Consider the following 24,249-nt stretch of genomic DNA (forward strand, 5'->3'; position numbering starts at 1 on the left):
TTATATACTGACCTACTCACACCTCTATTTTTTAATGGTGACTGCTCCTGCTCAGGCTACACAGAAAAAGCATTTAGTTTCTTGAAATTCATTCCGATTGCGTGGATAAAATATAACTGACAGAATTCTACAGGATGTGGTATTAGTGTGCACAAACAGTCAAGATCCAATGATCTGCAGGCACGCACCTCCAGATGGTGGAGATGTCAGCAGCCATCCCGACACCCAGGCATCTTCACTTGGCTGCAAGTGGTCAATAGCCAGGTGCAAAATGTCAGGCACGTCCAACAGGTAGATTGTGATGTACTGGTAGATCACTGGACATCTGTGGTAGAACACTGGCTCCCCCACAGAAGCTCAACAACTTTGGCTCCCCTAAAAATGCTCAACAACTTTGAGCTGGACCCCCCAAAAACGGGGGTAGATCACTGCCAGATTTTAATACAGAAAGTAGATCGCAGCTTCTTCGGAGTTCGTGATTCTGTTACTGTCCTAATAATACAGTTTCTGAAGACACTTGGCAAGCATCTGACCCACCTTGGAAGCTGCGCTACATATAAGTCATTCCTCTTCCATTGGTCCTAGGCAAATCAGAAACTTCCGGTGTGGCCTCATTCTCTTAGTCCCTCTCTCATACGCAACCCGAAGTGGCCTTGAGCCCAAGCGCTGCCTCTCTGAGACTCCCACGCATCCAAGGCAGAGTGCTTTGCCGTGTTTCTGATCAAGCTGCATCACATGATGCCTCAAGGACTCCAAGCAATGCTGCATCATGGAACTCATCTTTTCGTCTCCAGGGCCACAGAGTAGGATGATTAATAGCCTTGGAGGAGAAGCCAGGTGCTCAAATACGCTTACATCAACAGGCGATGCATGTCCTAGTTTCCCTCTCTCCAACTGCAATGAAAAATGCAGGCACAACCTCTAAAAACAAATTGTGCCGTGTGGCTACTCAAACAAGTTTTGAGCACTGGACTGCCTATGAATCAGAACATAACACTATAAGAACAGCCCTCCTGGATCAGGCAGACGGTTCATCTAGTCCAACATCCTGTTTTTACAGTGGCCGCTCAGATACGTGTGGGAAACCCACAAGCAGGGTCTGAGCACAACAGCACTCTCCCCGCTTGTGATTCCCAACAACTGGTATTCAGAGGCATACTGCCTCCAACAGTGGTGATATAACAGAAAGCTTAGCTGATATCACAACATCCTCACTACCAGTGCTAGAAACCCAGATACCGGTATATAAGACAGACACTAAATGGTTCCTTAAACCAAGGTTACGGTCACCAAAACGGATTGCCTAGCTGCCATTTGGGGGCAAGACGACTCTAAGTTTCCTGCTTGGCAGGGGGTTGGACTGGATGGCCCTTGTGGTCTCTTCCAACTCTATGATTCTATGAAGTCTTATTTTTCTAAGGATGGACCAACTGTGACCAATTCTCAGTTAAACACCTGGCTAGTTCAGATGACAACCTTGAGCTAGGTTAGGAGCTTTGAGAACTTAAAGAAGAAAAGTCACTTGATCCAGGGACGGTCCATATATATTTACCTATTCCAACCTCTTTTTTCTTAATGCACCTGCTCAGGCTGCACAGAAAAAGCAATTTGGTTCAACAGATTCATTGCGACTGTACAGATAAAATATAACTGATTGAATTCTATAGTTTAGGATATTAATGTGTGGAAAACAATCCAGATCCAATGATCCCCATATGGTGGAGATGTCAGACGCCATCCTGGCACCCAGGCATCTTCCCTTGTTCAAAGTGGTCGAAAGCTAGGTGCAAAATGTGCCTGGCTAATTCCAAACACTGCTCACTACACTCCTACCACAAGCATTGAGGAGCACAAAAGGAGATTTATATACAAGACAGCAATGTGGGTTTTGCGGAATACTGTGAATTGCATGCTGCTCAAATTGCACCTTCACTGCTGGTCCCTTTGCTGCACTGGGGGGAGATCACAGTGCTGCCTTGGAGTTATGTGTGGACAGTTGCTTTGAGTTTCTCCAAACAAACCACAAGCAAGAAGTCAAGGTCTACCTGGGGGTAAACAAACCACAAGCAGTGGTTTACACATAATGCAACATCCACAGCTGTTGTTTCCTTCCAACTCAGAAAATAGAGTTTGTCAAGATTTGAGCAGCATGCAGGTAGGTAGCATGAGGCTCATTCATAGTTAGCCATAGTTTTCCTACGATATGGTTTATCATTATATGTGAACAGAGCTATTCAAATACAACTTGGTTCTTTGCTTAATAAAAAGTATTATTATTGTTATTGCTGTTATTGTTATTACAATAAGTGGCAATATAAGTTCAGAATGGGGCAATACAATACAAGACAAGCATTATGTAGAATCAAACCAAATAAAAAGAATGCATGAGCTGGTGGCAACTGGTTCAGGCTGGGGGTTACAAAAACAAAGGCCTGCTGTGCTTATTATAAAAAAGGGCAGCCTGAGCTGGCCCACCTACATGCACAAGTATCTTCGAGGTGGGGTTGAACTATTCCTAACCCTGCAACAATTATTCCCGGAATGCAATTTTGTAAGGCCAGTGCTTTTAAAACTAAGTATAAAACTTCACATGCATTTCAAAGTTGTTGGCATCCATCTGTCTCAAGAGACAATGGAGTGTTCCTCTGGGGGTGAAGTCAAACCGCTGCGTTAGCAGCACAGATGTGGTTTCCTTGGGGCGCAAGCCTGGGCAGTGTGTATGGAAGTCCCACCTCTTGACCTCACTGAGGAAAGGAAAGCAATACGTTTGGCACCAGCTTGGCTACAGAAGTTGCCAGAAGGTGGCGTATAGGGCGTCACTCAACCGTCTTAAGGATGCCATTCTGGATTTGTGTAGGGTTTACTCCTTGGTCTTTTTTTCTCCCGAAGATATCCCACAAGTCAGCGGAGATTTAAGGTCAGAGTTTTTCTTCTCTGAGAGGGGCTACCTTTCCCAGGTGGACGAGCCACACCTGCCCCTCACTTCCCTGTGCAGAAACTGTCTTCTTTACTATTGGACCCACTCTTGGTCTTGCCAGCTCAATCCGCCAGAACTTGTCTTTGCATGCAGGGGAAGTCCCCAATTCACTGAGGGTTTGATGCCCATCAGCTACCCTCACCTGGTTTAGCCGGCCAGTCGAAGCCAGATATTGTACTATGACTGTTATGACAGATGCAATTCCTAAGTTCATTGTTTGAATGCTGTTGGTGGAAGAACGCATAAAAAAAAATCAAGTGCACATCATAGCTCAGGGTCAGGCAACATGGTGCCCTCCTGCTGTTGCTGGACTCCGAATCCCATCATCCCTGACTATTGGCCATGCTGACTGGGGCTGATGAGAGCTGGAAGTCCAACGACAACTGGAGGGTGCCACAATGACTGCCCCTATCCTACACTTTGTAGATTTTACATTCACAGAAGATTCTTGCAGCATAAAGCAGACAGAGGAACATTCTGCACTTTTATTCCTAGTTAGCGGATTTATTTCCTGCCAAAACAGCCCACGGCAGCAAGCAAGATCCACCATTTTTAAACAAAACAAAAACATTCTGAAACTGTTAACACATTCTAAAACCAATTACAGTCATCTAAAGGCAACTGCAGTCAAAAACATTCCAAAATAAGTTTCAGGTATAAAAAAAAACCCACATCTTTCCATCAAGGGATCTGGGGGTTTGCCAGGGACAGTATTCGTCAGCCGCCGAATGTCTAGGAATGTTTTCCTAGTGTTGAAGACAGGGGCACTTCCCTAAGGAGTCATTCCATAATTGGGGAACTACCAGTCTCAATTGCTGAAGACTTCTTTTCCCCACCTGTGAACTGCTTTGACCACAAATGCAGTAAACTGATTGTTATGACATTCTGCCCTTTTTCCTGGATGTCTGATGAGCCTCCAAATTGTCTCTGACAATCCTGCTGGTCTTCACCACCACATGTAGCAATTGTATTTTTATAACTTGCTGACCCAGAAACTCAGCTGAGAGGGAAATAGGCATGTATTTATATTTGCACAATCGGATTCTGGTTGACAGTGCTGTAAAAGTAACACAGCCAGTTTTTCATTCTACATTTGCGTTTCCATTCCTCTAGCAGAATTATTAATTTGTATGGGGCTTTGTCTTAAAGAACAAATATTATAGTAACAACACCAAGACCTCACCTAAGGTCTACAAAATTATGTTACAGCAAGACTGATCAAAAAGCAACAAAGAAGGTTGAAGTAACTTAAAAGGCTTAACTAAATACCCCAGAAAGCCAAATTACCGGTAAGTTTTTCAATGGTTCTGTGTAAACTCTGGTGCCTCTGCCTCTCCCACGACTTGCAAAATGAGAACAATGCAAGAGAAAAATAAAATAAAAGCATACTCAGTATGCTTTAATTGCAAAGTTGCAGCAGACACTTTATAGCAGAGATGCAAAAAGGGCATATTCTTAAACAACAACTTATTCACTATCCTCTTCAAGTATCTGATGAAACAAACTTTTTCCTACAAAAGCTCAAGCCACAGTAAGTTGGTTGATCTTTATAAGGTGCCACAAGATTCTTTGTTGCTGCAGCAGTCAAACAAGGCTGCTTTTCTTATACATGCTTATGAAAATAAAATGCACACCAAACTTCCTGCCGTTATGAAAAGGTTGCTAACTTGTAGACATACTTACAGCATCATATTAATCTCATCGCTGCTTAAGACACTCTTTCCAAAACACATCGTGTTTAATCTTTCCATATCAAGCAGAATATCCATAAAACAAATTTGCAGTACTGAATTTATTACTTTCTGAGAAAAATACAGCTCATTCCTGTAGCTTTGCCAAAGGCAGATCTAGAGTCTATTGCAGCCTTTGCCAACCTGGTGCCCTCCAGATGTTTTAGCCTACAAATGCTATGAGTCCTACTTAGGGATGGTGAGTTATGTAATCCAAAACATCTGAAAAGCAGAAGATTGATTAAAAGTTTTAACACCACTGGACATGACTTTACCGTTATAGAGTTCACACTGTCCAAGGGTCACTTCAGCATTGAATCTAATTCAGCATCTACTGCAGAAAGTGTTTCAAGAATACCATAGGCCAATACAGGGATAATCTGAAACAGCTCTATAAATTCACTTCCCTCCTCTCCCTTTTTCAGAGAAATTCCACCATCACTATAGATTGCACAATCTTGTGCAATGAGTTTCCACCAGTGCAACTGTTGTATTGGGTTACTTTGCTCCAAAACATTAAAACTCACCTGTCCCTTGCACTAACAGGCAGAGAACTGAATATAGCCCTACTGTTCCCTTGCAAACCAGGGAAAGAAATCATGGTTTGAAGTGGGTCTGCATTTCCCACCCTACAGAAGCTCTTCCATTTATTATCCATTATTATCCAGTATCTATTTTGGTAGAGGAACTTAATGAAGAGAAACTATCGAAGCTTCAAATTTTCTTGATGCATTCTTAACCTGTTCTGTGCCCAATATCTGCTGTCATTTGAACCTTCTCTTCATATTGCATTGTTCTATTTCATCAGTCCTTGTTGGACCTAGACATATAAATATATAGGAATATGTATGTAGACTGCTTCACTTTCAAACCGATGCAGTGAAAGCTGCCTTAACAACAGACTAATAAGCACACTACAGTTTGTTCACACCAAGCACTGGGATGCCCTGTTCTGGACCAATTGTGGTTTCCAAAACATTTCAAGGGAAACCCATCTAGTGAGAACATTTACAATAACCAATCCAGGACACGAACAGGGGCCCTAGCACCCAGGAATGCTCCAACAAGACATAATCAACTTCTCCCTGGTAGCTCCTTTGTCCTCATAATCTCAGTGAAGACAGGAATTTCCTGTTCATTCAAATGAGTGCAGAGTTGCCCTTAAGTGTGGCTTTTTATTCATAGCCACTGTATGCCTGAGCTCTACATGTGTGTAGAACAAAATAAAATAAAAAATTCCTTCCAGTAGCACCTTAGAGACATGTGTGTAGAACGTTATGGTAGGGAAATTCCACCTACCCAGTCACAAAACGAAGTCATAAAAATGAGCAGAACAGGAGACTTGAGAACAAAACATTATTGGGGAAAGGGGGGGGGCAACTAGCCTCTTCTACATGCAGTCCACAAAAAACAATCAATGCACTACCTACTTTTAGGATGCTTCCGAGAAATGCACCCTTTCCCTGCACCTTTTCCATTGTGCAACCCACCTACAGAAACCTTCTGTTATAAAACTGTCACCTCTTTTGCAACAGGGACAAAAGTCCCATTCTGGGACAGAGCTTTAAGTGACAAATAAACGTTGCTTGCAAACAAAATGCAGGCAGTAGCATATTCATCCTAAAGAATTCTCTTAACCCATCTTCAGGTTAATGCATTTCAAATAAGTTATCCAATAGCACATGAGCTCTGGGCTTAAGCTTCCTGTCTCATCTCAAGTACTTGGTTTATTAAATGGAAAGTGATAGATCATGACTGTCAAATATGAAATTAAGTTTCCTATACAAATGACTGCTGTACTGTACACCAGAGCTCAGAAAAAGAACCCAGTTGTGGGAAACTGCCTTAAATGTTGCCCCTTCCAATGTCTCCAAAAAGCAGTGGAAATTAGGGACAATGTTTAAGGTAGCCTTGTCCAACCAGGTGCCCTGCAGCTGTTTGAGGCTACAACTACCACTATCTACTGTTGACCAAAAGAGCCCTCACTACTATTACATCAGGCCGCAGGCCAATTTGAAGAATCTAACCAGAATGAATTTCATCCATTTACTTTCCAGTTTGTTCATAAGAATTATTTATATTACACCACTCACCCGAAAAGGATTTATTTACTCGCTTACATTTATAACCCGTCTTTCTCCCATCATGGAATCCACTGAGCCCTACACATGGTTTTCAGGCAATCATCCATCCAAGCACTGACTAGACCTGGACCTACTTAGATTCAGCAAGGTGGTGCTCCTATGTGTCATTGGTACTATACTCTGGGACTTCAGTAAGAATAAATGTTGAGAAAGTATTTCCAAACAGAAACCCTGAGCACCAGGGCAACTTCAAAACTTGCATAAATAAGCAACGACTAAGAAAAGGGCATGTTGCTCTATGACTTTTTTTCCTTTTTCTTTTTAAGCAAAATGTGGCAATGAAGATTCATCGCTTAGCATGCATGGATGATTTTAAGGGTTGGTGTGCTGCCAGCAGCCCATAAAAAATGTACTCTGTGATCCTGGAGATAGTACAGAAACATCCAGCTCCACCTATGCCTTAAAATGTTGCCCTGACAGCAGCATCAGAAGAGGGTTCTGGTAAGAGGAACCAGTTGCCACATTTCTCATGAGTGACTCCATGCCCACAGATGTAAGCATTCCATTGACCAAATCATCTTTCCCACAGCAATGCTTCAGCAGCCTCATCCTAAATTTGACCATGCACAAGTTTAGTTGCTGCAGCCCTGGTTGCTTCCTTAGCCTCCGCTTCCAGATATTGCCTCTCTTTTCCTTCAAATCCCCTCCTCAGAAGCAGCCAGGAAGCCTTTTGCAAAAACCCAGTGATGCAGGTTGAGAAGCATAAGAAGTCAGACCACAGAGTCCACCTGCCTAAACAGGCTGGCAATGGTCCTCCAGGGATTCAGAGAAGATTCTCTCCCCGCCTTACCTGGAGAAGCCAGGGATTGAAGCTCAGATCTTCTGCATTTATTCAATTCATATACTGCCCTTCATCAAAGATTCCAGGATAGTATACAACATTAAAAACACATTACAGAACATCAATGATAATAAAACATAATAAAAAGCATACTGACAGACAGCCTAAAAGTAAAACACTTTTACAGGCCATGGATTATTTAATAGCTATAGGATTGGGTAAAGAGGAATGCTTTTCCCTGGTGCCTAAAGGCATAAAATGATGGTGCCAGGTGAGCCTCTTTGGGGAGAACATTCCACAATCAGGGAGAAAAAGCCCGTTCTCTTGTTGCCACCCTCACACAGCACAGAACTTATATGCAGGGAACAAAGTGAACTTAATTCACTGACACACTGTTTTAATTGCACAGAGTCCTCTTTGCACACTCATCTCTACTCATTTCAGAATGAAGCTTCCACAGTGCGAGAATACAGAACAGCCTCCTCCATCAACGCACACACGCACACACACACAAACACACACACACACACTCCAGATGTTTTGGACCACAACACCCATCTGAACATAGAACTTAACACAGTGTAGGCGCAGTTTGCTGCCAAACAACAGCAGAGCTGCCAAAATCAATCAGATTATTGATCTTGGTTTCTGGCAATGCAGAAATAAGGAATCAAGTAAGCAAACGCCACTGAGCAGACAACCGTAATGCTGTGTAGAATACAAAGGTGGGAAACCTCAAGCTCTCTACATCTGACCCTAGCCATTCTTCATTCGTGCCCCCACTTCACAGGCCACTTCACAAATTTATAAACCATTTTTACCAGTACAAGGTAAAAACAAAATGCAAAATGTAGAAGTTAAAAAAAAAATCTTCTATGACCTCTGAAATAGTAAAACCATTTAGAAAGTATAAAAATACTTAACAGAGTTTCTAAGAACATAGGAAGAGCCCACTGGATCAGGCCTGTGGCCCATCCAGGCCAGGATCCTGTTCTCACAGCAACACAACCAAATGTCTATGAGAAACCCGCAAAGCACAAGAGCATTTCCCCATCCCACCCCGTTTCGGTTTTCAGCAACTGGTATTCAGAGACATTACTGCCTCCAGCCATTCTACAGAAGTACAATTAATATCCCATATTTGACTAGGTCACACCTCAGGGATAGGCTTTGATGACACCTCCTTCTTTCCTGGATGGTGGAAGGAGGGATATGTGCATACGAGCGTGTGTGCTTAAGGAAAAGCCTCTCGCTGGAATAAAGTCTACTGTACAAAGGTGTCACATCCACTGCCAAACCCACTTCAGCTCCCAACTCTGTCCATCATTTGCATGTGGCCCCTGGAATGTTCCCCATGAGGGAATGTGGCCCTCTGGCTGAAAAAGCTGCTCTCCACCTGGAACAGAACACACACACATTCTTGAAATTCAGTCCGCTTGTGTTTAATTTCTATGCTTAAGCTAACAAGAGAGTCCACTGTTTTGGTAACACTTAACAAGGTTGTTTTTCCAGAACTGACAACTTAATCCCACCAACTCAATACACTGCTCAAAAGGACTAATTTCAATGAATATGAAGTTAATGGAATAGGATGGTAGCTCTGACATGAATATATATGCATGGCAGATTCATGAAACTTCCAAGTAATTACTAATTATTTGCCCAAATCATGGAATTGTAAAATTCTCAGGTTGGAAGGGACCCCCGGGGGTCATCTAGTCCAACCCCCTGCAATGCAGGAATCACAGCTAAAGAATCCCCGACAGACAGCCATCCAACCTCTGTTTACTTTTGTTTCACTTCTTCCAAAAGAATACAAAGGCAAAAGTAACAAAACAAAAAATTCCTCTTAGACCGAGAAAAAGAAAGAAATGTAATTGTTGGTACTGGGTACCAATGTGGCACTACCTTGATTTTCCCTCAAGCACTGAACTAGGTCGAAAAAGAGTCGAAAAAGATATTTGGTCAAATATTGCCAACGCCCTAACATACATATGCTTATAAGCAATTGTTGTTTTAAGTTAGCTATTACTGTTAAAATGAAATTTATTGTTCTTTAAATTACAATGAATTGTTGTAGTGTTTTTGGACAGGATTTCTATAAATATGAATGATTCACTCAGCTGTTTTTCTTTGGCTTCTATCCTAGAATAGCAGGATCAGTCGGCCTACAGTTACAATTTTTAAAAAAAGGATAGCTCAGTTGGTTAGAGCGTGGTGCTGATAATGCCAAGGTCACAGGTTCAATCCCCGTAAGGAACAGCTGCATATTCCTGCATTGCAGGGGGTTGGACTAGATGATCCTCAGGGTCCCTTCCAACTTTATGATTCTATTATTACAAAAGCAAAGCAACATGAAGTCTTGTTTAAAAAGAAACACAGTTCAGTGGTGGATCATCTGTTTTGCATGCATAAGGTCTCGGGTTCAATTTCCAGGTAGGGCTGGAAGACACTTGTATCTGAAACAAAGAGCTGCTGTCCGTCAGTGCAGAAAATATTGTGTAAGATGGACCAATGATCTGACTCAACAAAAAACAGCTTCCTGCATTCCTAAGTCAGGCGTGAGAACCTATGATCCATCCAGAGATGTTGCTGGACTGCAAGAACTACTCATTTTTAAAGCATTTACAGGTAAAACCTTCCTTAAAACATGCTCAGCATTTTACTCCCTGCTTCACGTGTTACGTCCCTGAACAGAGGTGTATTATGTTGGGAAGATTAATAATAATGAACACTGAGTGACCAGAAAACTCTGAACATATGGAAGAATGGGACGGAAGAAGGTCAAATGTGTTTCTAAGATAGGTACTCCCATGAATGAGTTCACCATTTACCCCCCCCCCCCCATTGAAGTTATGTAACATAGAAACATCTTGCAAAGTTTCCCAGTGTATAATTACAGTTGCTATGGCAACCTGTTTTTATATGAATTTTAGTACGGAACTGGTAAGAACCACAGCAATACAGTCCTTGCCTTAGGCAGAAAGGGAATAACAGGCACCTAAAATTGAACACAATCTTGTGGGCACCTTGAAGACTAACCAATTTATAATAGTGGAACCCAGCAGTAGTCAACCTGAAGCCCTGAAGTGCTGTTGGGTATCTTCCATCATCAGTGACGGAAGATATCCAGCAGTTGGCCATGTTGGCTGGGGGCTACATGAGTTAGCAGTCCAAAAATACCTAGAGAGCACAACATTTGCTAAACCAGGCATAAGCTTTCATGAACAAAAGTCCACTTTTTTCATAAGTTTCATGAAGCGCTCTCTTGAGATGCAGGTAAATAAATGTATACTTGGGGTGATGATATGGTAAAAAGCAAGGTCAGGGGAAAATGAAATACAGAAAAGTACAGACGGTTATTGTTTAATTGCATAACACTGGTAACTCACAGAACAGTTTTCTGATACAGACACCCTACCATTGGTAACCCAACTAATACACATAACTGCCTCCATTCAATTCACAATGCAATGTAACCCTTGGCGTTTTGTAATACATGAGTTTCCAGTTTCCCTTTGAAGCTCAGTCTCTAAAAACACCATGCTAACTGAACCATAAGCACCATTCATTCTGGTCAAAAGGGGATAGAGCTCATGCGTGTAATAAATATTCTGGTGTACAGTAGGAGATCATGAACCTCAGCTCTTGGAAGAAGGCCACTTCCTGATGTTAGGCTCCCCAGTAAACAATTGCTCACACTGCCTTTTAGAACATCAGTGACAGGCCTTGCAAAGTAAAGACGAAGGACACAGCAAGTCACAACATCCCCATACGCGGCTGCTGCAACCACATCTGATCTAGGGCAGGACTCCCACTCTCATCAGTCCCTGCCAGCGTGACCAATGGTCACCGATTATGGGAGTTGTAGCCCAACATCTAGAGGGCACCACAGTGACTACTCCTAATTTAAAGAAATAAAGGCTAGACAGGAGCTCAGCAAAGCTGCTGGTTTCATATGAAAGAATGCTTTGCAAGGGTACCACATTAGAAATTACACTACAAGGCACTGAACAGTTAAAATATCTCTGTGATTGTTAGTCTACAAACAAAGCCCCTTTGTAGTTTCTCAATCCAGCTGGCAGGCAAGTGCTGGTCACATGAAACCAAAATGGGGAGGTTTCCAGGATTACATTTCAGGCAGAGTGGCTGTCTTTGTAGTCAGCGGCTACTGCTAAACACTGACCTGGTTCACGTGTCATGTTAAACAATTGATAAAGTTTACCTATGGTATAAACACAAATGAGCAGCATGCTCAAAAGTCCCCCACTTTGCGCCTCCCCTACGCCAGGTGAGGTCGCCATGCACCAGGATCAACAAACCATAAAACCATAGCTCATCATGTTGTCTAAACCCAGGCTCTAAGTTCTGCTCTGAGCCCCATCCACGTTTCTGTCATTGGCTTATAAAATTCTAATACCTTGGGGTCCCAAGGTACATGACAGAGTGCATCAGCCTCACCATTTAGGTCAAGTATAGCCAACATGGTGCCTGTCAAACGTTGGACTACAATTCCCATCATCCCTGATAATGGGGCTATGCTTGTTGGGGCTGATGGGAGTTACAGTCCCAGAACATATGGAGGGCACGACAGTGGCTACTCCTAATGTAGATCACCGGAGGAGGTTCTTCTTAGGGCCTTTCTAAGTGGAAATCCCTAAGGAAAATGTCCCGGGTTGAGGGCCTTCTTGGTTGTGGGGCCCTCTTTACGGACCTCCCTGCCTCTGGAGGGCCAGTTACTTGGGTGGTTAAGGAAACCTTCAATTTGTAGAATAGTCTGTAGGAAATGTTTTATCTGCTGCTGTATTAAGGTCAGTGATGTTTGTTTTGTTTTTAAATGTTCTTCCATTGTGTATTTTATATTATTTGTGAACCATTTCATGATTTTCTAAATTAAGAGCCCCATATAAACAGGCTTAATAAATATATATAAACAGATGTTAATGGCTACTTCAGTATCCAGGGCGGCTCCAAGAAGGCTACTCACCATGCACCTCAGGCATGGCCACTGTTGCTACCTTACAGGGGAGACATGATAATAGTACTCTGGTGTCTTTATGGGGCTTCTTGGCTTCACCTCCACCTGGAAGGGGGACATCCATCACTCCAGTCACCTCCAACGATTCTGGGCATGTTTTCTGGGTAGAACACGGGGAAGCCTCTCCTTACAGCACATACTCCTCCACAGTGGTTCTTCAACTCTCCCTTTTCTTTATTGTTATTTTTCTAAAGCACTGCAAAATTAAGCAGTCAGGTTGCTCACCAGAGCAAGGTCCCAGCCTGACTGCACTGGGACCAATCTGAAGTGCTGGTTTTCACCTATAAAACCTTATACCACAAAGACCACCTCTCCCCATATGAACTGGCCCAAACCTTGCAACCATCATATGAGGCCCTTCTCTATGTGCCCCCTCCACTCCTAGGGTTGGCAACAGGAGTATGGGCCTTTTCAGTGGTGGCTCTCCATTGGTGGAATGCTCTCCCCAAGGGATGCTTGCCTGATGGCACTACTATTACATAGCTTTAGGTGCAAGGCAAAAAGCATTTCTTTTTCGGCAGGCCTTCAGTTCTTAATTAGCTGTGGCCTCCTTGAGCAGGTGGCAAGTTTTACTCCTGCCCTTTAAAAAGAAGATTGTCTTTTAGATTTTTCTTTTCTTTTTATGCCAGTTTTAATGTATGTGTTTCTTTGTTAAATATTGTAAGTCATTTTGAGTTACCTTGTTTAAAAAAATGAGCAATAAATTTAAATAATAATAATAATGATGATGATAATGAAACACTCATGCTCCCAGCCTACCCCAGGCTTATGGTTCTCATTTATGGTTGTAGCAACTTGGATTTGCCTGCTCTCTTGCTGCCATGTCACAGATTTTGCCAGATTAATAATGCACACTTCTACCAAGGTCTTGTTTCAATTTTCTGTAGAGTATCAAGCACATATTGCAATGCTGCCAGGGTGCATGTACTTGCTTGTCAACATTTGGCAAGTTGTCCACTATAAATACTATCGCAGCACATTCTTGAATTTTTGCAAAGGCAAATATAGCTGCACTTGAGGACATTAGCTAAGCGGGGCCAGGCACAGCTGGAGGATTCCTTCAAGGACTACAGTTGGCACGAAGGACATTTCTTAAGATGAATTATGCAAAACAGTTCCAGACAAAGTCAACGTGCTGCTTATCGGGGGTTCTCATTTCAGATGGCTACCTGAGCTCTAAATCATGCTGCTAAGTGCATTGACATTGTGCTTGTGTGAGATGCTGTTCTGTAAGCAGCCCTACTAATTGAACACCCATCCAAATAGAAAGCATTATGAAACTTTCCGTGATTGGTCAATAGGCTATGTCTGGTCTAGAGGAGTAGCGGCACTCTCCTTGAGTGAGAATAAAAAGGCTAGTAAGACTATCTTTTTTCTGTTCACCTGATACACTGACGAGGCGACAGAAGTCAAGAATACAAGAGTCCCACCTGCATTTGGCCAGAGGGAAAGACTTCTGAAAATCTCCATCTGCTGCAGAGATAATGATTTCAATGTGAAATATTTCAGCTGGTCTATTGGGTTAAATAAACTGTGTCTGCACACTTTTGCATTTCCTTGTTAACAAGGTGTTCTACCTCCCATGCACCAAATTTGCTGTAAATCATGGTGGCTAACCTGTTGCTGAACTACAACACCCAACACCCCTGGCCCTTGGCCATGTTTGCTGGGCCTGATGGGAGGTGAAGTCCAATGCCACCTGGGAGGCACAGGTTTGTTTGCCACCCCTGCTGCCCAAAGAAGGGTGCTTGTCCCAAAGCATTATTGAATTAAGGTTTTCAGCAAGCACAATAGAAAGCCACACAGGAAAGAGGAACAAACAGCTGCAATTCAGCAGTGTTGACTGCTGCTTAGAAATGGCAGCTCTCAATATTGCCAAGTGTGGTGTAGCGGTTAGAATGCCACACTAGGAACTGAGAGACCAGGATTGAACTCCCCACAGAGGCATAAAGCCACCTGGGTGATCCTGGGCCACTCACTATCTCTCAGCCTAATCTACCTCACAAGGTTGTTGTGAAAATAAGATGGAGAGTGACAAGCACATATCCATTTTGAGCTGTTTGGAGGCAAGGTAGAAATGTAAAGATGAATATAAGAACAAATGCTCTGGGCCTCCTGCAGTTTTCTTACTTTCCTAGTTACAAAGTTCTGCCTATTCAGAAAAGGGAAACCAAGATGATCAAGGGGCTGGAAAAACTCCTCTATGAGGAAAGGTTGCGGCATTTTTATTTATAGAAAAGAGGAGCAAGAAGCTGCAAAACAGAAGTGTATAAAATTATCCACGGAGAAAGTGGGTTGAGAAAGGTATTGCTCTCTGCCTCATAGCACTAGAACTGGTGGATATCCAATGGGGTTGAACACTGGAAGATTCAGGACAGGCAAAGTCCTTCTTCCTGCAGCACTTAGTTTAACCATGGAATCAGCTCCCACAATAAATAGTGGCGGCCACCAGTTTGGGCAGCTTTAAAGGAGGAATACAGAATACTTGGAGGATACGGCCAACTATGGCTACTAGCCACAACCGGCATACTCTACTTCCACAGTCAGAGGCAGTTTGTTTCTGAATGCCAGCTGCTGGAAAAAACTAAGGTGTGGGGAGAGTGTGGCTGCTGCTCCCAGGTCCTGCTTGTGGGTTTCCCACAAACATCAGGCTAGCCACTGTGAGAACAGGATGCTGGACTAGATGGGCCACTGCTTGATTCAACACAGCTCTTATGTTATTATGACATTCTCAAGTTTTGGAAACAAACCTGTTTACATTTGCTACTCAGCTCAGGGAAAGGTCATTCTCAAACCAGTATGCAGTCTCAATATTTAACACTGGCAATTTGATTAGCAACAAAGCAGTGTTCTCTCACCTAGTGTGTGTGTTAAATGGGAAAATAGCTTGGGGCTCCGTTCTGTACAAGAGGTTTTTGATTTCCAATGCATCTGAAGTGTTGACCAGGAACACTTTCTCTATAAAGCATATTAAAGCCCTGCAGGACACAATATGTATGAAAGCTTGTGCTGTGTTCTAGGAAACCTGCCTGGAGAGCGAGGATTTTCACCTGAAGCATCAATAGAAGTTATTAAAGTCTAGATAGAGGTAAATTGGTATATTTCTTTCTGATAAAAACTTTTTATTGCTTTCATCTATCATGTTCCTGGACCTAAACACTTCAGCTATGAAAGAAACAAGATCATGAATTCACTGAAACAAATAATTAATGGGGAAATTAATTCATGGGAATCCCAAGCTGGGAGAAAGCTATTGCAATCTGGTCCTGCTAGCAAGTTTCCAGAGGAGAAACTGGTTGGCCACTGTAAAAACAAGATACAGGGCTAGATTGGCCTTTGGCCTGATCCAGCAGGGCTCTTCTTGTGTTACTGATGCAGGGATGTCCTTAAAGCTGTCAGACAGAAAACATTCTACCAAAAATTTATGCTCTCACAAATTATACTAGGTGCAAAAGCAATAAAAGAAATACAATCAGTAAAACCACATTCATGTGAGATACCTAGATAAATAATATAGTAGCAGAATCATGCGTAAAAACTGACTTTATGCATCACATCTCTCCACCTCTAAAATCCTGACAAAAGATATGCTTCTTCACCTGTCGCATTTGTTTTGGTCCTAAAGTTCATCGATTCCAATGGTTCTATTAGGACTAATATCAGATACAACCCATAGCCACTCAAGAGTGTAGCTGTTGAGAACAATTTCTACCCCAAAACAGAGGTGCAGGGATGCAAAGTCCCCTTGACTTCTCTCTATCACAGACAAAAGCCATTCGTGGTATATGGAAAAAGCAATCAGCCACCTGAAGGCAGGAAGTTATAAAACTGTTCAATGCAGTCATCTTACAAATGCTGCTTATTCCATTCAACAGGCTTAGGGAAGCTTACAACACAGTACTAAAAATATAAGTATCAACAGAATAAGCCACTGCTCCACACCAAGCAAAACCTGAATAAAAGCAGCTTGAAATGTCTGGTCTATGTTATAAACCTGTCATTTCACAATATAAAGTGGATGGTTTGGTGCGAATCCAGAATCTAAGAGTCTGTGATTGTTGCCAAGTAAAATGCAACATATTTTTCCACCCACTGATCCAAAAGTGCTAACACATGAAGCAAAGCAGTGAGTAAATGAGTAAGTTGACTTGAGCAGCAACTTCAAGATGGAGTAAAGTCACCTGACGTTAGCCAACCTTACCTGTGCCTGTTATCCAGACAACCCAAAGACCGCAGACAATTTTATTGATTCTGTTCGGTTTTAACATTTGTTGCGGATGCCACAAGAGCACTACATGAACTGAAAGGCAGTATATAAATATTTAAGTAATAATTTGTTATTTATTTCCTTTCAGACTTTGCCTGTACAATACTCATTTGGCTATTTCACAAAAGTAAACTAGCAGCAGCATTCTTCATTCAAGATGTTTTTGGAGAACCACTGCCAACATGCATCTGGGAAGACAATCTTCCTGTTGTATAAGAAGCATTGCGTTCCTAGCAGCAGTCACTGGTGCAACAGGAAACAAACTTGTATTTAAATACTTATATCTGACAAAAGAGTGCCTATTCTTCTCACACTAAGCAAGAAGATAGAACAATACCAGAGCCCTTTCCAGCCATTGCAACTTTCTGCTAAAGGCCTAGAAGACCATAGTGTGGAAATGACCACAACTCCAAAACATAAAGAAGGCACCAAGTTTCCAAAAGCTGGAGCCACAGCTTCCAGCCTAACCTTTCAGATTACAAGAATTCAGAAATTCATTCAGCATTAAACTGATTAAATAGTACAGTTGTACATTGGAAGTCGAACGGAATCCGTTCCACTTCCAAAACATTCAGAAACGAAAGCGTGGCTTCTGATTGGCTGCAAGAAGCTCCTGAAGCCAATCGGAAGCCGTGTCGGATGTTTGGCCTCCAAAAATAGTTCGCAAACTGGAACACTCACTTCTGGGTTTGCAGCATTTGGGAGCCAAAACATTCAATAACTAAGCTGTTCAAAAACCAAGGTACAACTGTACGCATTAGCAAATTAGGTTAAACTAAACCAAATCAAGACTTGAAAGCAGTTCTCTTCTTAGGCATGGCAAAAGTATTACCTGCGGAACCTTCAATTCTTATCAGAGAGAGAACTATCACTACCATCTGCATTTCATGGTCTTTGTCTCCATTGTTTATAACCCATTTTTCCTCTGTGTGCATCTGACCAAGTGAGTTTTTACCCAAAAAGCTTTATGCCACAGATCTCTTGTAAGCCTGTTTTTGCAAAAACAACAACAAAAAATACCCTTTCTCTGGAAATTGAGCACAAAGATATTGCTAACTATTTGCTCCCGTCTCATTGTATCCTCCCCCCTTTTATTTGTTTTGTTACCCTGCCACTCCCCTCCCTTCCCTGTTTTCCCAGCTGCTGAAGCTTAGACCATAAACTCCTGCAGGCAGGAACTAGTTTCTTCTTGTTACTGTTATTGCAACGGCCCTTCACCTGAAGCTCTAAAAGCACCAGGAATTTTCAGGATGATCCCTCCACTGACACAACTGGTACTTTGATTGCAGCTACTAATTCAACAGACAAGAGACCTACATTGAAGGCATGTTTTACAGTGTGGTGAGACACACTATTACCACATGCTGCTTGTAGAAACTGTGCTACTCCATCCTTCATTTGTCACAATTCAGACAGCGGCTGAGCATGCAGGCAAACACTAGCAGTGTTAACACATTTCCCAAAAAGGTATAGGAGCCTGCCTTATACTGCATCAGATCACCTAGTTCTGTCCTGTCGAGACTGGCAGCAACTCTTGTTTCATTCAGGGGTCATTCTCAGACCTACCTGGAGATGCTGCTGGGGACTGAGCCTTGGACCTTTTGCCTGTAAAGCACATGCTCTAACAGTGAGCTATGACCCTTCCCCTATCATAGAAGGCAGTTTTATATGGAGCCGGGTCATTGGCCCACACAGCTTAGTACTTCCTACACTGAGTGGCAGCAGCTCTCCAAGATTTCAGAAAGGGAGCTTCTCCTAGGAGCCCTACCTGGTGGTGGCAGGGATTGAAGCTGGGACATTCTGCATGTAAAGCAGGTGCTCTACCACTGAGCTATGGCCTTTTCCTGCATTGCAGGGGGTTGAAATAATGACCCCTGGGGTCCCTTCCAACTCTACAATTCTAAGACTCTATGAGCCAGACACATTGGTCCATCTAAGTCAGTACTGTTTGCACTGACCCGGCGGTGACTCTCTGGGATTTTAGACAGGAGTCTCTACTAGTCCTGCCTACACAGGCCAGCGATTGAACTTGGGACTTTTTGCACGCAAATCAGATGCTCTACCATCGAACTAAGGATCACATATACACTCTGGGTGGCGGGTTGTTGCTATTGAGTTATTTGGTGTGGAAGCAGCAGCAGCATTCGGAAATCATCTGAGTTATCGTAGCAGCTGCACAGCACCCATGTCACACGACCACCATCCCCTCTCTCGAGCGCTAAACTGTATATACTGTCGGCGTTACCGTAATACTACTAATATAAGGGCGCACCGACTTCTACCCCCAAAGTCTGCGGCAACGCAGCACTCGCGCCCCGCACAAGCACCTGCCCCCCCCCTCCCTTCAACAACTACCACACAGCCCTTGAAGTTCGCGGACTCACAAGCGTTAGCAAAAGGAATGCCGCCAACCCGGGCAAAAAAGTGTACCACGGTACCTGTAGTAGCTGAGCAGCCCGTTGCTAAGCACGAACCAGCGGCGCTGGTAGCCCTTCAGGTAGTTGGTCCATTTGAAGAGCCAGCCTTTGTACGTGTCGGGACCGGGGCCGGCCGAGGTCGGGGTGGTCGCGGGGGCGGAGGGCAAGGGCCCCTCGAGGGTGGTGGCCCCTGCCAGGCTCATGGCAACGAGGAGGGCGGGGGGAGGAGGAGGGCGGCGAGGCTGCTGCTTGCAGGCCAGGCAAGGGACGGCGCTGAGCAAGGAGACCAGCCCGCGGGTGCCGGCGCTGCACAGCGGCGCGGCTGCCTTCCCCATAGGCGACGCCGCCGCCGCTGAGGCTGCGCCCGGCCGCTCCTCCTCCTGGTTGCTTCGCCTCAGCGCCGCCGCCAGGGCTAGCGAGGGGGCGGGGCCGCGCGACACGTGACGGCGGCAAGCCGCGCCCCTCCGCTCCTGGCCATGTGACGCGCCACCCCACCCGAGGGAGCGGCGTGACGAGGCCGCTACGACAGCGGCGCCCCGCGTTCTTTTCTTTTCCCTCTCCTACGGTGAGGGCGCCGAACGGCTCCCGGATCACGTGCGACTTGTCTGCGAGGCTCCTCGGGCTGTCGGAGGGTTGGAGATCTCGCGGGAGTTGTGTAGAAGGCGGAGGGCGGGGAATGGAAAGGGGGCGGGGCCGACAAGGCGCGAATCAAGGAATGCGGACGCCGCTTGATTAGAATAAAAAAAGGCGGGAAGCTGCCCGAAGCTCAACGGTTCGCTGTCCAGGTGGAGGCGCCTGCGGCCGTTTTGCCACGCTGTTACCTCAGGTGACAGGGCGGCAAAAGCTACGCCTGGCGACGTGGCCAGGACGACGCAAGGGAAAGCTTATAGTACCAAAAATTTTATTTCGTTATATGTCATTTATTACACATTTATATATAAAGAGCCCTAAAACCAGTCAGTTAAAGCAAGACAGTCGCTGCCCTAAGGGTTACAATCTAGAAAAGACAAGGCGCAAAAGGGGAGCGGGCTTAAGAAAATATGTTTTGATAAAAATAAAAATGGTGTTTGTATAAATAAATAAGTTTTAAAAGTCAGAAATAGTAATGCATCACACGTGAGAAGTACTGTACTTAAAATAGTTATAATCAAAGAATTAACTAGCAAATGTTTTAAACAATTCTAAGAATGTACATCAAATATTTGAAAAATGTGCTTGAAACAGATCAAAACCATGTGCTGGTGGAAGGCAGTAATTTATTTGACAAAATGTGTACGTGTAGAACATGTTTCTCTAAATTTATTGCTTTCAACTTCTCACATTTCTGCACTTTTTATTAGTTAGATTTTATACATTTATCTTTTTATAACTGCCCGCTGATGGATAAAATCAGATTAATTCTCAAAAAAATGTTTGGTAAAACAAAACAAAAAATCAGTTATTTCTAAGAATATTTATATTAGTGAATTCATTTATTAATATTCACAAGTCATAACAAATCACACTAAGCTGCCTTAGTGGCCTTGTCAAGCAGTTCAGGGTGGTATCACAAAACCTCAAGATACAAAGGTGCGGCAACATGGTTGTCAGTATGAGAGTCCAGGCTCCCTGCCACACTTGGGGTACAGAAGTGTGGTGAAAAAGTCATTCGCAGCCACCTAGAATAGTAAGTGGTCTCCATCTCCTTGGCCACTCTGGGCTCCTTTCAGAGCAAGGGCAGGATATACTTCCTTTGCAAATACAGTAGAACCTCAGTTGTCGAACGTAATCCGTTCTACAAGACTGTTCGACTTCCGAAATGTTTGACAACCAAGGTGCAATTGCCAGTCAGCAAAATCCATAGGAAAAAATGGAGAAACGCGACTCAGAAGCATTCAAAAACGGAAGCATTCACTTCCGGGTTGTCACTGTTTGAAAGACGAAATGTTCGACTTCTGAAGCATTCAACAACCGAGGTTCAACTGTACATGAAACACACATCTAAACTGTGCTAAACTGTCACTCCGTCCAGTCAACACCTGACTGCATTTTCTCAGAATTTTACAATTCTGCAAAATAGGTGTGGTAAAAGGTGTATGTGGACATCTGCCACTACCAATGTTGTTGGGGTCTCATCAGAGAATCCTTTGCTAAGGCTGCATCCTACAGGTCAGGTAGCACAATGTACCTGGAGCTATCCATGGTCCTGACTGCTGATTCCCCAGAGAATGCCATGGCCAAGTCTGGGCTTACTTCCACCTGAATCCATCCAACTCAGCCTGCCTCACCCCTGGTGAGCCCCAAGTCCCAGCTACAGGATTGATGCAGGAGCTGAAGGCCAGTTGGAAGAAACAACCGCAGGAGGGGTCACTTGCTTACAGGAAGGGGACAAGGTGGAAAGGAGGTTGGTGCACTGCAAATGTGCCAGCAAAGCCCGTCCAGCCCGGGTGTCTTTAATAGAGGATTAGCCAGATTCATACATAATAAGCCTATCAACAGCTACTAGCCACAATGACTATAGTCTGCCTCCAAGGTCGGACACAGTAATGCTTCTGAGTATCCATTGCTGGAAGCCACAGGAGAGGACAGGGCTCCTGTGATTGGGTCCCGCTTGACTGTGAGAACAGAGCGTTATACTAGATGGCTCATTGGGCTTATCCAGTGAACTTTGCTTCTTATTTGGCACATGCCGACCTGCCCACTGCTTTGCCCCTCCTGGTAAGCAACAGTGGCCCACCTGCCAGGCTCAGTTAGGTCTGACCTAGGAGCCCTGGGAGCTAGGACAAGTCAGGGTCAACAACCATTATAGTTCTGGGGATAGGACTTCAAACCTGCAAATGAGTTGGTGCCTCACAGGACCTGCACTTTTCTTTATTTCTGGATGATCAAGGGACACGAAGAGACTTTACCCAGATTGATGCCGAAAACAGACAAGTCTTTGCAGGCAGGGTTTGTGCCTAGTACAGGCATTAGAGGAATGAATTGCCAGGCACTAAGAGGCCATTTGCAGTCAGTCCTGGTGCTGTCTTTTAGTGCGAACTTGAGCCAGGATATCCATAAGCTGATGGGAGGCACCTGAGAGAACAGAACCATTACTGGAAGGCAGGCAGCTGTCCAGTTTTCTATGCATGTGTGTGAGATGCACACACAAAAAATGTGTATTCTGCTAGCAGCCTGTTGTGATGTCAGATGAGAAAATTCAGCTTGCCAATCTCAACTCAGTTGTGAACAGACCAATTTTACCATATGAGACTGCCCCTTTAGCACAGATGATCAATGTAGGCAGTATCTTCTTGTCTTAATCCCTTGCAAATGTATACCACAGAAATGAATTAGATCAGGGGTAAGCAACCTTTTTCAGCTGTGGACCAGTCCACCATCCCTCAGACCATGTGGTGGGCCAGACTATATTTTTTTTGGGGGGGGGATGAATGAATTCCTATGCCCCACAAATAACCCAGAGATGCATTTTAAATAAAAGCACACATTCTACTAATGTAAAGACACCAGGCAGGCCCCACAAATAACCCAGAGATGCATTTTAAATAAAAGGACACATTCTACTCATGTAAAAACACACTGATTCCCAGACCGTCCGTGGGCCAGACTGAGACGACGATTGGGCCGCATCCAGCCCACAGGCCTTAGGTTGCCTACCCCTGAATTAAATCTTTATTGCTTTTGCAAGTCAGGTGTCTACATCTTTTGGATGCTTTTCAGATGGAAGCCAGTTTGTCTCTGGAGTAAATATAAAGGACACCATTTATTGCCTATTCAGCTCATCAGACATCTCTGCTGATAACTGACAGCATCTTTTGCCCACATAGAGAAATAAATAAAAGAAGTACTTATTAGTAGTCTCTCTATGTGAGTGGTATAAGAGGATTCATGTTCAGGGATTCCTGGAGGCTCACCACTGGAGGGCTGTTGCTGCCTGTACAACATGAAGATGAGGGTGCTAAATTGTTTGTGTGTCTGACAGATTGAGAAAAGACTACATCATCAAGGGGTTTTAGTTTAAGGAAAAAAGGCAGGTAAGCAGAGACATGATACAGATGTATACATTTATTCATGGTGTGTGTCAGTCATTGTAGACATTACTGAGCAAGGTGGACCAATGAGCCTGGCTCTGTGTTCCTAAGACCAGCTTCATCAGGCATCTCTGGCCCCTGAACTGTTTCCAGTTGGTCATTATAAGAACTACTTTTTTATTTGAAGAAGTGCTCTTGGGTTTGCTCTCTCCCTCTTCCGTCCCTACACGTCTTTCCTTGTGTGCCATGTATTTTACATTATAGGCCTGCAGACAGCGTCAGTTATAACTGATTGTATGTAAGCTGCCACGGGAGTCTTTGTGACTAAAGAGCAGGGTACAGACACTAAACAAACCCAGATACTTCTGTCTCCTTCAACCTATGCTATGCACAACCTTAGATGCAATGCAGATAGAACTGGTGTTTGGGAATGGGGGCGTTGTGTAGTGCCATGCAAATCTTGCTGGCCAGCTGTACACCAGAACACCAACCTGCAGAAAAGGACCTCACAGACCCAGCATGTTCCATTTCAATGCACTTTCCAAATGGTTCAAATAACACCCCCCCCCCCCAAATCACAGGCTCACCTTCGGCAAGTCACTATTTCTCTCTCAGCCTTAGTTAATCAACTATCTGTAAACAGGGAATGACAGGTTGTGGAGAACCAAAAGACCAGGACCAGTACAAGACATTATGCCGCTTGAGCCAGAGCGGTCTGGTGCCCCCTCCCACCCCAAATCAAGTTGCAAAGCGTCCAAGGCCAAACTGAGGTATTTTAGCACCTGAGGCAAAAAAAAATCCAAACCAAACCACAAGCACCTTTCCCCCTTACAATAATACAATAATTATAAATGGGTCAATAGCTAACAATTTGCTACTTTTCCA

At 43.9% G+C, this 24,249-nt stretch overlaps 1 protein-coding gene across 2 annotated transcripts in view; it reads right to left on the reverse strand.

Annotated features, from left to right (window-relative positions):
- Window positions 1–19,905, reverse strand: part of OSBP2 (oxysterol binding protein 2) — a 132,099-nt gene extending 112,194 nt beyond the window's left edge. The window contains exon 1 of one of the 2 annotated variants that reach the window (XM_033136443.1): window positions 19,376–19,905. In XM_033136443.1, the coding sequence (XP_032992334.1) occupies window positions 19,376–19,689 (314 nt within the window). In that variant the 5' untranslated portion in view covers window positions 19,690–19,905. The remainder of the gene's footprint in view (window positions 1–19,375) is intronic. The other variant, XM_033136442.1, reaches the window with a different exon arrangement.
- Window positions 19,906–24,249: the final 4,344 nt, after the last annotated feature.

The sequence above is a fragment of the Lacerta agilis genome, chromosome 17 (genome assembly GCF_009819535.1).
Source record: "Lacerta agilis isolate rLacAgi1 chromosome 17, rLacAgi1.pri, whole genome shotgun sequence".
NCBI classification, from domain to species: Eukaryota; Metazoa; Chordata; class Lepidosauria; order Squamata; family Lacertidae; genus Lacerta; species Lacerta agilis.